The sequence below is a fragment of the Vidua chalybeata genome, chromosome 1 (genome assembly GCF_026979565.1).
Source record: "Vidua chalybeata isolate OUT-0048 chromosome 1, bVidCha1 merged haplotype, whole genome shotgun sequence".
Classification (NCBI taxonomy): domain Eukaryota; kingdom Metazoa; phylum Chordata; class Aves; order Passeriformes; family Viduidae; genus Vidua; species Vidua chalybeata.
Window position 1 is genome coordinate 16,608,512 of NC_071530.1, and position 14,467 is coordinate 16,622,978.

Sequence of the window (14,467 nt, forward strand, 5' to 3'; positions counted from 1 at the left end):
GAATAGGGAGCAAGAATTCTCAGAGCTGTTGCAGCAGTGCAGTGTACAAAGACAGGGTACTGATGCCATGTGTAAGTTTGACTGCTCTGAATTTGATCCATCCACATAAAGCCCTGGCCTGTTACAGTGCACAGGACATGGAGCTGTCCGGCTCTGCTGCAGATTTGTGGGATTAACCCCAAAACAGCGTCGGGAGCTGGGTGTGCTGCGGGGCATGAGCTAGGGGCAGAGGGATGGGTATGTTTTCCAAAGTCTGTATCCTGAGAGCTCTCTAAATTCAGTGGACCTGTTTCACAGCAAATTGCCTAGAGCCTGGGGTTCAGGTGGAATTTTAACTTTTTTTTCTCCTTTCTGTTTAACTGTAGGTGTGTGCAATACAGATAACTTCAGTTTATTGTCCATAACAATAGATTATGGTCCATTTGGATTTATGGACTCCTATGACCCAAGTGAGTGTAGCATCTGGTTTGTTTTGTTTACTTAAAATAATCTTTTTCTATTAAATTATATAGTTTCCATTGCATGAAAACTCCTTTCATTATTAGCAGAAAAACCCTAAGCATGTGTACTGTTTGAAGTGTTTTAGGAAAAAAAAATCACATTAGTGACGATGCACTATATAGGTTGCATTCAAGGACTAAAGGTCTTCTTAATGAAATATTACTATTAAACCCATTTCCATGAGAGTGTTTCCACTTGAACACCATCAATTCAATAGATACTACAACAGAAGCCTAGAAAACTAAAATTTGTGTATTGCTGGAAGCAGCCAAAAGTAGAAGTGCAATACAGTAACTTTGCATGCATGAAAGCTCTAGTTTTATAGTCATAGCAGCTAATTATATGTTGGAAGAGAAGAAATCAAACCTACACAGTCATGGTAACTTTTCTTTGAAAATTTTAAGTCAGTCAGGGATTGATAGGTAGAGGTTCAGTATGTACATAAATGTGTATTCTTAGAATATTGTTTATAATTTGCAACTAAATAAACTTCAGAATCAGCAGTGGTTATCTTGCTATGTGTTTTCACGCCTGCAGCATCAAATTAAGGAAAACTCATGAGAATAAATGTCATATTGTTTCTATTGTATTGAACAAAATGGGGCATTTTTTGCTCTTAGATCTTTCTTTATAGGGTGGGTTGACCCCATCTGGCAATTAAAGTGGCTTCTGGATCCTTTTCATTCCTCCCTGCTGTGGGCTGAGGGACACAATTGGAAAAGCAAGGTTAAGAAAAAGGTTGTGGGTCAAGATAAAGACATTTGTATAAGTCAAGGGGAAAAAAATGGCAGGGGTGACCAGCAAGTGATGCAAAGACAATCACTCACCATATGTCATCACCAGACTGATGCCGAGTCAGTCCCCAACCAAGAACTGCCTTGGAAAAACTACCCCCAGTTTTTATTGCTGATCATGATGTTATAGGTGTGGAATATCCCAGCTGAGCTCAGCTGTCCCAGCTGCATCCCCTTCTAGCCTCTTGCCCACCCCAGCCTCATTTTCTGGGGTTACAGAATGAGAATTGAACCCTTGATGCTGGGCCAGCCCTGCTGAGCAATGTGTAGAACATTGCTGTGCTGTCAGCACTGTTTTGGTCACAAATCCAACACACGGCACCAGACAGGCTGCTGTGAAGAGAACTGAGTCTGTCCCAGCCAGACAGTGCACCCTAGAGCCAGATGAGAGGTGTTAGAGTAGAAATTCAGATTGGAACCACTCACCAGATCTGACAGATGAGTTAGGAGTCTCCTCCTTAAAGCTCCATTTGCTGTCGGTGTCCTCTGAGGGCTGGGGTGATGCTGTGTGCACTGATCAGCTTATCTGGGTTTGATCTGAGTGAGGGGTTCCCACTGATCCCCTCAGAGACTGCTGCTGTAGATAGGCATACATTTTATTTCTGGATACTTGTAACTTGCATGACAGGTATTTGTTATCTCCCAGATAATGGATTTGAATACTGGAACACAATAGGCCTAATTTTTATGTGAAGCTTGCTTGTCCAATTGAAACAAATCTTGCTTAATTGGCCTACTAAATACATGTTTACTATACATGTAAATAAAAGTTTACTATATGTGTGACTTTTCCATAAATACTTAAATCCTGGATCTAGTTGGACACTTGTTTGCTTAATCTATGTGCTAAATAGTAGCACTAGATGTAGTAAAAATAGTGGGTTTAAGTGTAAAAGACTGTTTTTAATGTTTTTTTTTTCTCTGTAACCATCTGAATTTACCTTGTATCTTCAGGTAGGAAAATGTCACTTGTAACACATGGGAACTTGTGTGTGAAGAATGTGTTCCTTAGATTTTGCAAATAATAGATCTTGAGTTAACTCACTTTAAATAAGTATTGTTGTTATCTGATTTTAAATATTTAGTAGTTTTAGGTCTTCTACAAGTTTGCTGTGTAAGTATAAAAATGAATGTATTTAAATATTTTAACATTGATTATTTTAATTACTCTGTTATGGAAAAATAATGTTTTGTTTGAAACAGATTTTGTTCCAAACACATCCGATGATGAAAGGAGGTATAAAATAGGAAATCAGGCAAGTGTTGGGCTGTTTAATCTGAGCAAGCTGTTACAAGCTCTAAAACCTGTATTGGATCCCAGGCAAAAGCAGCTGTAAGTAATCCTTAAAATATCATAATGCTAAAAGGAACTAGTGAGATGGGAGACACTGTAATCACCATATGCTTAGGAAAGAAAGAGATTCACTTTTAAAATATTGTATTTTTTTAACTAGAAATTGATTCTGGGTTAATTATTGGCCAGAATAAGATTGGAGGGTGGGGAGAAAAGTTTTTGTTGGTCAGAAATAGTAGTAAAATAGGACCACAGGGAGGTATTAGATGTTGTGTGATCCTTTCTGCTTTCACTGAGGTAGGACCTTTGCCTGTAGTTTTCTGTTCTAAGTTTGCCTAGCTTGTTTTGTAAGACACTTACTTAGGAAGACCATGCATCTTCCTGAAGTAATGAAGTAGTATTTTAATAGCCTCTTGTAAAGATTCTTATATGAGGAACAGATCCCAGATGATTCAGAATATCAATGTTTCTGAGAGAGCAGGCAGAAGTTTTCGTTGTTTAGTGTACAGCAGGATTATACCTGCAGCAGCATGTTAGTTCCTTAGAACTTGACATTTCTTCTGTTTTGCAGAGCTTCCCAAATTTTGGAGGGGTATGGTGAGCACTATCACAGTCGGTATGCACTTTCAGAACTGAAACCTTCTAGTCACAATACTATAAAATATGTAATGTTCACAACTTCCATACTTTGTTACTATTTTCAGTTTCACAGAACTATTCAAAACAAAATTGGGTCTTCTTGGGGAGGATGAGAATGATAGCTATTTGATTGCTTTCCTCTTAAAAGTGAGTTTACTTTGCTAATTTTGTTGACAAACATCTGAACTGATACCCCACACTTGAAAAGCACTCATAGAAGTATCTTTATTCACTAGATTATGGAAGATACAAAGGCTGATTTTACAATGACATTCCGAGAGCTGAGTGAAATTACTGCAGACCAGTTAAAGGAGCTCCATATTCCTAAGGTATAAGTAAAAGCACCCAATCCTAGGAATACTTAATATGAAGAGTAAATCAAGTTGGACATAACTCTGATATAGTAGAGGCTATCTCAAGCCATGATTTGTCTGGCAAATATGTTCTTGTGTCATTAAGGGACAGAGGGACTAATACACCTGTGTCAGGCTACCACCCCTTGTTAAGCCTGTATCTGGTAATGATGAATATGGTAATGAAAAGTGCTAATGAAAGGTGCATTCATGAAAAATGCTGAAGTCAGATTTTCAGCCTTTGATACAGGTCCAGTATGAGTAATTATAAATACTCATACACAACTGGGAATGTGATTTTTGTCACATTTAACGTGGGTCTGCTACAAAGAATTTTCTTCCCTTCATCTCCCTGTTTTTTTTGTTGTTTTGTTTAAGAATTCCTTTTGTCCAACAAGTGAAGTTGCACAGGGCTCATGAGGAAAATTTCTGCCTCAGTTCAACCAGACTGTTCCTGACAAGGTCTTACTAGGTAGCCTAAACCTCTGCTCTCAGGCATATTTGCTTATCTTGGTATCTAATTATCAGTGAGATTCCATCTCAACATCAAGTCCTGCTTGAACTCTTTGCCCAGAGTGGCCTCTGCTCGTCCTTGAGCAGAGATTGGTTTTAAATGTAACTTACAGCATAAGAATACATTTTGCTGTTGTGTCCTGCTCAGCCTGCTGTCTCATTCTGTGTTGCTGCTAACTTAGCCTAAACTAATTCTTCAGGACCAAGTATAACCATATATAAAAGACATGAGAGTATTTAATTTTTTTACCTGGATGTAGTGCAATCTTTGAAAGTGGAAATATAGCTGAAATATTTGAACTGGACTGAGATGCTAGGCAAGTCATAATTGAATAAAAAAGCAAAAGGGAAATTCTGAAAAGGAAGCTTGTAATCTGGTTCTGAAAAGGAACCTAATCTGGAAAAAAAATAGCCTTTTTGTGAGAGCCAAAATTATTTATTTTTCTTTTATTCTTGAATACAGTGCCTTTTCCATGTGAATATTGTTCATTTTGCCTGGGAAACTTCATTGCCTTCCCCAAACACCTGATTTATTTCTGTTTTTGAAGCCAATTTAAATGAGAGCAGGTGGACTTAGGAGGTTGTGTTGAGGCAGCAGGATGACAATGTAAAACAGAGAAGGAAAATGAGGAGTTGATGGTTCTTTTTCCAAGTATAATTAAGTGGCTTTGAGCAAATTTTCTGGGTTTTTTTTGTTTTGTTTTTTTTTTTTTTTTTTTTTTTTTTTTTTTTTTTTTTTTTTTTTTGTTTTGTTTTGTTTTGTTTTTTTTGTTAAGTAAGAGGTCTATCCTGACCTTTTCTATGAACTTGAAACCATTAAGAGTTTAAAAGTTTAGATACTCTAGAGGTAAGCAACAAAAAACCCCAGCAGTTATGGCTTTGGAATTAATTGCTTGCACAGGAGGGTGATAAGAGGATGGGTGTATTTGTAAGAGAAGGTATTTTTGTCATAGAACCCAAGGGATTTTTCCATTTATGGCAACTCCATCTTCCCATCTTTGAAGGTATTGGCTGAGGAAACAACGATTGTGGTGTAGTTGTGATCCTGCTGCTACACCAAGGGTCATTTCCAGCCTTCACTTGGTAGCAACCTGATTTTTTTTTTTTTTTTTTCACATAATGAAATTATTTAGCCCACAAATTCTGAGTTCCAAAACTGATGTGGAAAAACAAGTACAATTTTATGCTGGTAAACAGTTTTCAATGTTTTAAAGAATTTCAATTTTAAAGTAATTTCTCCTCTGTTTATTTACACACCAATACTTTTATGAGTAAGTTTTCATATTGATTTGTACATCGCTTAAGATTTTTTCAGCTGCATACCAAAATTGACCTAAAAATGCCAGAATCTTTTGGGAACACTCCAGGAGTACTTATATTTAGTATTAAATAAAAACATTCTGAAGCATCCTCCTAAAGCAGCCTAACTCTTCACATCTTTGAACAAATGCTTGATTCTCATACTCACCTGTTTCCCAGCTCTTAGTAATTTCTGTGCTCATTTTTTATGATCAAATATAGTTTTCATATCTTTTTTACTCTTATTCCTCAAAAAAAACCCAAAAAAAACCCCCAAAACAAAAACAAAAAACCCAGATGGGATCAAAACTTCTTCATCTTGCTTTATTTTCCCTTACCTTTTTTTTCCTCGAATATGTGCTGTTTACCTCCTTTTATCTATGTCCATGTCTTCCTAATCTGTTCTTTCTCTGAAGTTCATTTTTTGTCTGTGAGCTTTGGCTGCTTTCAGCTGAGGAATATGAAGCAGCTGTTAGCTCAGTGTAATCAGCCAGGGAAGCCTGGTTTGTGTTTGCTGTCCATCACTGGAGGCAACCCCAAGCTCTGATTTCTTGCTGTCAGCATTTTCCAAGTTCTGTCTCTTCTCCTGCTCTCTCTATTCTTCTCAGTTTTCTCCTATCCCTGTAAACTTTAGTTTCCCTTTCTCTTTACCTTTTCTTTATTTATATATTTTGCTTATTGCACCATTTTTGATGAAAAACAACTCTATGAATATATCTGATCCATGTACAAGTCTCAGAAGAGAGTGAAACCTCTAATTATGTAGCTTAAAAAAACAAATAGGTCAGACAATAAGCCAAGGAAAAACAGGGGTGAAGTGCTAGAGGTGTTTAGGTAAAATTTGTCATAACAGAGATGGATTCATGTGGATATATCATGCTAGCAAAAATAAATAATTTGAATACAGAGGAAAAAATACTAGTAGAATGTTTAGGGAGGGTTATCATATGTTTGCATTTTAAATTCTTTTATTGTTGATTGTCCTGGTTTCATCTGGGATAGAGTTGATATTCTTCCTAGTAGCTGGTACAGTGCCATGATTCAGATTGTGAATAATGCTGATAAGACACTGAAGGTTTAGTTGTTGCTGAGCAGGGCTTACACTAAGTCAAGGACTTTTCAGCTTCTCGTGGTGCCCTGCCAGCAAGGAGGCTGGGGGTAGACAAGAAGCTGGGAGGGGACAGAGCCAGGAGAGCTCTGACCCCAACTGGCCAAAGGGATATCCCACAGCACTTGGTGCCATGCTCAGCAAATAAACTAGGGGAGAGCTCGGGGGGGATACCCTGCTTGGGAACTGGCTGGGCAGTTTGGTGAGCAATTGATTTTTTATTTGCATCACTTCTTTCTATTGGGTTTTACTTCTCTCTCCTTTTCATTGCTATTATTATTGTTATTATTAAATTATTTCAATTATTAAACTGATCTTATCTCAACCCACGAGTTCTCTTACTTTTAACCTTACTTTAAACCCCAGTTGAGGAGGAGCATGAGCAAGTGGTTATGTGAGGCTTAGTTGCCAGCTGGGGTTAAAGCACAGGATTTGTTGCTTACTTTGGTTTTTGCGTAACAGGAAAATAATTATGATTATCTGTCAATAAATGTTTCTTTCTCTTTAGGAGTTCTGGGCTCTCCAGGATCTGGGTAAACACAAATTATTTTCAGAATGGGTTACAATGTACCTCCTGAGATTACACAGGTAATTCTGATTGCACTTTAAAGTGTGTATTTGCCAGAAGCAGGCAACTTTAGTCTGCAGTGATTTTGCATAGTTTTTAATGGGTCTAATAAACTGGTCCAAACATGGTTTCATATGCCTTTTTTGTTTTCTTGGTTCTGCATTGTGCTGGATTCAACAATAATTACTGTTGTAGTTCTGTTTTGACACTCAGGTATATAAAAATGACATGGTAGGAGTAATTTCTATTCTTTGTCCTTCATTGAGCTGAGCATCTGATCCGTTTTTTTTGGTTAACAGTTTTTCTTAAAATACCAATTCTACACATTCAGTCCAAGAATCACAGTCTTTGCAAGTATATAGGAATGATTAGTGTTTAATTACTGTTTATATATATATATATGTATATATATATATATATTTACCATGTAATAATATTGCTTTATAGTGGCAGGGGATGGAAGTTGAACAGTTGCAAATACACAGATTGTGTTTGTAAACCATGCTGTTGCATAGATAGGAATGCACAGGATTCTTTTGTGTTAAATCAATAAAGAATCTAACTTTTTTTTCTTAGTTATATATGGTATACATGGCTAATAGTAGTAAAAATAAATACATATCAGGTACTTGGAAATTTTATTCAGTAAATAAAATTCTTAGGGGAAAAATCAATACAAGGCACAAAACCTACAAGAAAGTGTGCAGTTTTTTCCAAGTGTAATCATTCGTAGAGATTCACACCAGCTTCTGCCAAACACTTAATGATTTTCATAGAAGCCAAATAAGATATTTCTAAAAATAAATCAGCTTAATCCTCACTAGCTAAAGTCCTTTCTGTTTTTCTTCTTTTTGTTGGTTTTTGATGTGTAGTAACAATGGTGACTCAGACGCCAAAAGAAGAATAAGAATGGCAAGTGAGTAAAACAATCCAAAGGAATCATATGCTTGCAGATGGCAAATATCTATTTACATATATTTCTTTAGTGTCAGATATTTTTCTTTGTGGATAGAACTAAAATAAAATCTTTCTGAAGAGGAGAAGCTCTCATTATGCTACTCCAAATGTTGTCACACTATACATTCATTCTGTCTGTCTCTGCCCTTTCTACATGCTACAAAGAATTCATATTTCTGATAGGGACACACTTTTTCTTTCTGTCACCCAGAGGAAAAACTCCATGTGAAAGGTCATAGAAGGCAAAGGAATGGGCTTTGATTCTCCAAGTTATTCTAAACACAAAATGGCAAAGGTACTGCAGTTAGGTATCACAGCAGAAACAGTGGATATGAAACTCCAAGAATTGTTTCGCAGGAGATATTTTTGATCTGCAGTAAGCTGTGGTAAATTTGTGAAATTTGCTTATAAGAGAAAATGAGCAACTGAAAATCAATGACCAAAAGGGAATAAAGGAACTACAAGATCTGATCAAACTCTGCACATGAGGCTTCACTGTTACACTGCTTTGCAGGGTGCTTCCTGCAAAGCAGGATGGAAATGGCTGCACTCATTTGTTAGATATTGACTGGCCACTTTCTTCTAAAGCTCCAATCGATTTGCTAGGAAAATGGCAGGAGCTGGAACTGACTTTCAGTAATGAGGCAGTAAAACTACAGAGGGCACAATTTATGGTTTCAGGTTTGCATCCCCATTTTCTAACAAAGGCTATCCTTTTTAAAGAACACTTCTTAAAATTCTATATGCATTTTAGAAAGTTAATATGAAAAGAGCTACCAAGAAGAAATATTAATTGTTTTTTGATAGGGTTAAGAAGCTTCATCTGTGAGTTTCTGAGGCCCTTCGCTCAATTATCGTTTTGAATTTTCAAGCTCCTGTTTTCCTCAGCTAAAATTGAATGCTGAAAACTGTCTAAACACACTTCTTATGTTTCTGTATCTTTTAAATCTTCTTTTAGAGAAAATCATGACATTCTGAGGTTTTATTCCAAATCAGAAAGGTTCCTAATTTGTCAATGATCTTCTGCAAACCATCATTATTTTTTTCTTCATGCATCTCAGAGGATCTCATAGTACAGGAGACAGATGAAACATGGAAAAGGTTTTGCCTCCAAAATCATACATGTGCTAATGGTCTTAGTTTTGGTAGCAGTCAAAACTTGATCTGCAAAGATTCATGGTTCAGTTAATCTTCTTCCATATAATCAACCATCACTCTCTATACATACTGCAGAGCTGCAAAAATTTATAATAGGCTACTGATGTTAGTTTGTTATTGTTTTATTTAAAATCAACAACCTTTGTTGGACTTTGCTAGCTGCTCCATATTACAGGATGACTGAATTTTCTTACAGAGGTTTTGGGATTTTTTTTTGTTCTTTTTTGCATTTTTACGTCCATGGTTTTAAATAGATTGCTTAGATGCCCCCATGGTCTCTTTAAAAGTTATTTCAGTTTTTGTTTTGTTTGTTGTTTGTTTGTTTGAGCATTTGCTTGTAACAGTTGTCCTTGTCAGCACAACTTCCAGAAGAAATCTGGTTCAATTCAGTCAACTCTGCATTTTTACCCAGCATTTCAAATTGAAGACAAATCTGTCCTGGCTCCTCAGATTCTCAACTGGATTTGGAAGTTCCACTAAATTGTGTACTGCTGTCTTTGACTGACCTTGAATATATTGGCATTAATACCTCATTATTCATCACCCTTCCCTAATTGTTAGTAAGTGTCATAAAAAAATCTCACTTCTCAAAATATGTTAACTTGAATAATTTGAAGTCATCACTTATTCATTATTTTTATTTTTTATTCCCTTTATTGAATTTTCAGTTCTTAGTAGTGTTTTATCTTGCACTACCTAAACTTAGTTCTTCTGGAGTTGATAAAAAAGTTTTGACAGTCCAAGTCTAAAATTGTATTTCTTTACAAAAGCAGCTTTTAAAAAAAGTCAACCAGATCATGCTTATAAAGGCACAAAAGTTCTTCTGCTTTGTCCTTTTCTCACCTGGCTTGTATTACTCTTTCATAATTATCTTGTCACTTGTGTTAAATACTGATATTTTTAAAACCACTGTGAAACTTGTCAATTTGCAATTGTTAAGAATTTATTTCTGGGACAAATATTCTCCTGCTAAAATGACTCACAGCTCTAATGTGAATTACCATTTTTTGAATGAGTCATATATTAACTTTTTCACCTTTAAAAATATTTTTTAAATAGTTATCACACTGTACTATTGATAACTCATTTACTGGATTAAATCAAATACTTGGCCAGAACAAATTGTTTTGCCAAGTGGTAAAACACTGTTTTTAGCAGTTAGGGCAGAGTGTTGTTATGCCTCTGTAGAGGTTATCAGAATTCCCAGTAGACAGTTGTATTTACTGGCTTTTTTAATATGTGTAAGTACATACTGGACAGTGGGAATGCGAAAAAGATGAATGTCTGTGGCTCCTTCTAATGTATTATTTGTAATTAAAATAATTTAATAATTGATTAAAGGAATTGAGTAGAAGGAAGTTTGAGATGGTAATTTTGATGATTCCTCTGCTTTTTCCAGTATCCTCTTTCAAATATGCTATAAGGATATTTATAAGAATATTTTATAAAGCTCAATGGATTTTTAAAAAGAAATATATAAAACTAACATTTATTCATATAAAACCTACTGGAACATCAGTGGAAAGGGAAGGAGATGAAGTTTGTGTATGTCCATAAATCACAGACTTTTGGTTTCAAGTGCATGAGTGAAACACCTTTGGTATCACTAATACCTTAATACAATAAATGCTTACTGAATTGGGGAAAATATACAGACCAATGGCAAATTAAAACTTCAAAGCAGGCTTGAAGTGTTACAATTATTCTGTAACATTGTTTTGATCATTAGGGAAAACTTACTGAAGTAGAATTCTAGCCTTTAATTGCAGAACAAAAATAAGAATTTCACTGACATAATCTGCTAAAAATTGATAATTAGAGCCACGTGTGCTGATATGAATTGTCCCTGGCATACAGTTTGACAAAACTCCTTTTATAAGTTGTTAGTGGCTCTGCTGTAGGATATATCCTGGTTTACTAATTCAGCAGTTTTCATTTTCCAGTGTTGCTACATTCTCTCTCCTGCTTATTAGATAAAAGCAGCCTGAAACAAGGCAGGGAAGCAGTGCATCTGTCATGAGGGTTTCCAAAAGGATACAGCGGACAGCTGTGGAAAAAATGGAGGAACCTCTGCCTAGCCCCAGCCAGGAGATAAAAAGGAAATTTGAAAAAGCAGTTTCTAAAAAATACAGCTGAAATGTAACATTAAAGGCTTTTATGGCTAAACTTCTGTTACAACATAGAAGGAGTATCTATATACATATATTTAAAGGATATCTTAGTAATTACTTTTTAAATTAAATAATACAATATTAATTTTTGTGATCTCTAGGAAGGTATTGACAACATTGAAAAGTTTTCCATCAACACAGCAGGAACCTAGGCCATGGTAAACCCATTGTACTTGAAAAGCCTGCTGGTGTTCCTGACAGGAAATCCTTCCTCTATCAGTGTCATGTTCTGTGCTATTCTAATTTCTGTTTGGCACTTTGGCACTACCGATAGTGCAAGTTTAAAAAAAATCCTTTAGCAACTCATAGAATTAAGTAGACTGATTAATTCCTTTTCCTTTTTATGCATTTTTTCTTGATCTGCAAATTTAAATCTTCTTGAAGATTTCAGTGACATGTTTCAATGACTGTTTTCCTTTCGTTGAATATGTCTAACTAAATTTAACATTATTTGCTCTTGGTTTCAGCTGTTAATCCTAGATACATACTTAGGAATTGGATGGCAGAATCAGCAGTGCAAAAAGCTAATTTGAATGATTTCTCAGAGGTAAAATGAGCTTTTTTTTTCTTGACAGATTTAATAATGACTGGCATGACAGCTAATGAAACAATTTTTACATTTACCCTTTGAACTGTACTACATTTTGACCAAAACTGTACCATATAACACCAACTGCTTTTTAAAATATTAACAAAATTATTAATAGTACTAATTATAACATAAATAGTACTGACTGTATTAATAGTAGTACTAATAATAGTAAGCAATTCATGTGATAGTTTCTGGAGCCAGGAGGGTGCATAAAGTGCAAAAACTTTCCTTCTTTACCAGAAGATATTTGGTATAAAAGCTTACCTACTTTTAATTGCTTCCAGGTTCAGCTCCTAGAGCAGGTTTTACAGCAGCCCTTTCAGAGGCAGGAGGCTGCAGAGAGAGCAGGGTACTCCCTGCGCCCCCCAGCCTGGGCCAGGCATCTCAAAGTCAGCTGTTCATCCTGAGGGAAATTCAAGCAAGCAAGAAGAATGATCAAGGTCAAAGCTCAAGCCTTCAAACAGGGCTAATGGATCAAGCCACAGGAACTTCTCTCCCTTAGACTTTGTGGACTGGAATCCGCTACTGTTCTTGACCAACTTATGGAGTCTCAAGATTAAAGAAGTGCATCACTATATATGGGTGCATCAGCAGATTATACTGGCATTGACAACTCTGCCTCTCACATTCAAATGTGCATTACTTTGAGTCCCAATATTTAAGTTCTGCCAAACTGTAACATTAAACCTCTCAAAATTCATGGCTGATCAGGTGGGTTTTAATAGCTTTTAGTGACTGATCAATTTAAAATCCATGTAAGCTAGTTTTAATAATGCAGTATTTTGATGAATTTTCCTCTTGCTGTTACACACTTGTCAAATATAGCTGTGTTCTGCAGACATAAATGTTCTTAAATCTTGGATACCTGGCACAGAGGATCATCTCAGACCTTGACAGCTTTTCTCATTCTGATTATGTTTTGTCCCATTAAACTGACAAACGATTTAAAGGAAATTCAGTTAAATAGTTAGCAAAGATGTCTGTCCTGGGAGAGACAAAAGATGTCTGTCTTACTCCAGAGTAAGTTTTGGTGTCTTTGCTGGTGTCAGGTACCTATCCAGAGGACCACTGCTCTTTCAAAGTATCTTTTAGTAGGAGTGGAAAGATTATTGGTGCATAGATATGAAGTCTTAGGAAAAATTAACTGTTTGGTCCTGGAAAAAGACTGTGTTGGAAGCATCTCAGCTGAGACTGCTTCCATTTCAGGTATGGAGGAAGGTTAAAAAGGACATGCTGCAATTTCAGATATTTTCAGGCTAAAATACTGTAAGGTCTAGTGATGTACAGACCATTTAGAAGGCAATAGTTTGGTAGAGGTAGAAGGATTAATTTCTTTTTACAAATGCTTTGAATTACAGCATTGGAACATCTTTTTGGATTTTACAGCATATTTTGGTACCAGATCAAGACAGATAATTGTGTATCAATAAGAGGCGGCTTTGTTCTTTGAATGGAGTTTAAATCTTATATTTAAAAAATTCCATGTAACTATGTACCTACATAAAATACTTGATAGAGGTCTATTCATCACAGCATTTTACTTGATTTCTGGAGTTTTCTGTAGGCTTTGATTTTTTTTTGTTTTGAAGAAAGTTCTTTTGTGTAAGATTAAGTGCATGAATTATGATCGACTGCAGATGTAAAATGTATTAAAATTGATTTTTTTGTGTTGTAACAAAAGAGAAGGGACGAAATAGGGTGGGAGGCTGAGCGTTCTGGTGAGAAGAGTGAATGCTAGAAAAGCCCTTGTAAAAGTCTCAGTGCTTTGTGACCTTACTGTGCAACATTTTTCCAAGGACATATTCTGCTTTATTTTGATGCTGGATGTATATTTCATAAAATTCATTTGATTTAAAAATGGTTGACTCACAGACAGCTGTTGCCACCTAAGTATGTCAAATATGTGCACTCCTAACACCTAGTCAGAAAATGACACCTAGCTCTTCAATGATTCTGCGTAATGCTTCCTTCTGTTGTATATGGAAAGCGATTGGGAAACAGTAATCCTTTCATCACTTTAATTTTTTTTTTTTAACTCCTATTTTTAACCCTCTTACTTTTAGGTCATTGGTATTTTTCCCCTCCACTTTGAACTGAGGCTTGTATGAGCCTTGCACTGGTCTCGAGGCATTTCTCAGTTTGGCAGTTTGAAGGTGTATAGATACCTTTTGAATGTCCCAGCATGTCAATTCAAGACTTCCAGGTGACACTTTTATTAGTGGTGGGCATAGTTCTCTTGGTGAGAGCTTTATTCTCAGTTCAGCTGAAAGCAAGGGAGCTCAAAAACCAGTAAGAGCCGGATGGACTCTCTCTGTGTCAGCTTAACATGGTGTTTAAAGCAAAATCATTTCAGGAAGAAATGCATGGGGTTCCAAACACTGTTTTAAGCTTTAAATAAAATAAAACAAAATAAATTTTTTTTAAGTAGTAATTTCAAAGGGAAAGACGTTTATGAAGACATGGTTACAGCTTATTTCTGCTAAGCTTGTAATGCAGGTATGTAAGTATTGACAAAGTAAC

At 35.9% G+C, this 14,467-nt stretch overlaps 1 protein-coding gene across 3 annotated transcripts in view; it reads left to right on the plus strand.

Annotated features, from left to right (window-relative positions):
• LOC128797920 (protein adenylyltransferase SelO-like) overlaps positions 1-14,361 on the plus strand; it is a 24,796-nt gene extending 10,435 nt beyond the window's left edge. For 2 of the 3 annotated variants that reach the window (XM_053960878.1, XM_053960887.1), the window contains exons 11-19: positions 366-449; positions 2,499-2,628; positions 3,161-3,205; positions 3,294-3,375; positions 3,465-3,557; positions 7,010-7,089; positions 7,942-7,985; positions 11,823-11,902; positions 12,232-14,361. In XM_053960878.1, coding sequence (XP_053816853.1) covers positions 366-449; positions 2,499-2,628; positions 3,161-3,205; positions 3,294-3,375; positions 3,465-3,557; positions 7,010-7,089; positions 7,942-7,985; positions 11,823-11,902; positions 12,232-12,354 — 761 coding nt within the window. In that variant the 3' untranslated portion in view covers positions 12,355-14,361. Of the gene's footprint in view, positions 1-365; positions 450-2,498; positions 2,629-3,160; positions 3,206-3,293; positions 3,376-3,464; positions 3,558-7,009; positions 7,090-7,941; positions 7,986-9,596; positions 9,745-11,822; positions 11,903-12,231 lie in introns of those variants that run through there. The other variant, XR_008434285.1, reaches the window with a different exon arrangement.
• The last annotated feature ends 106 nt before the right edge of the window (positions 14,362-14,467 follow it).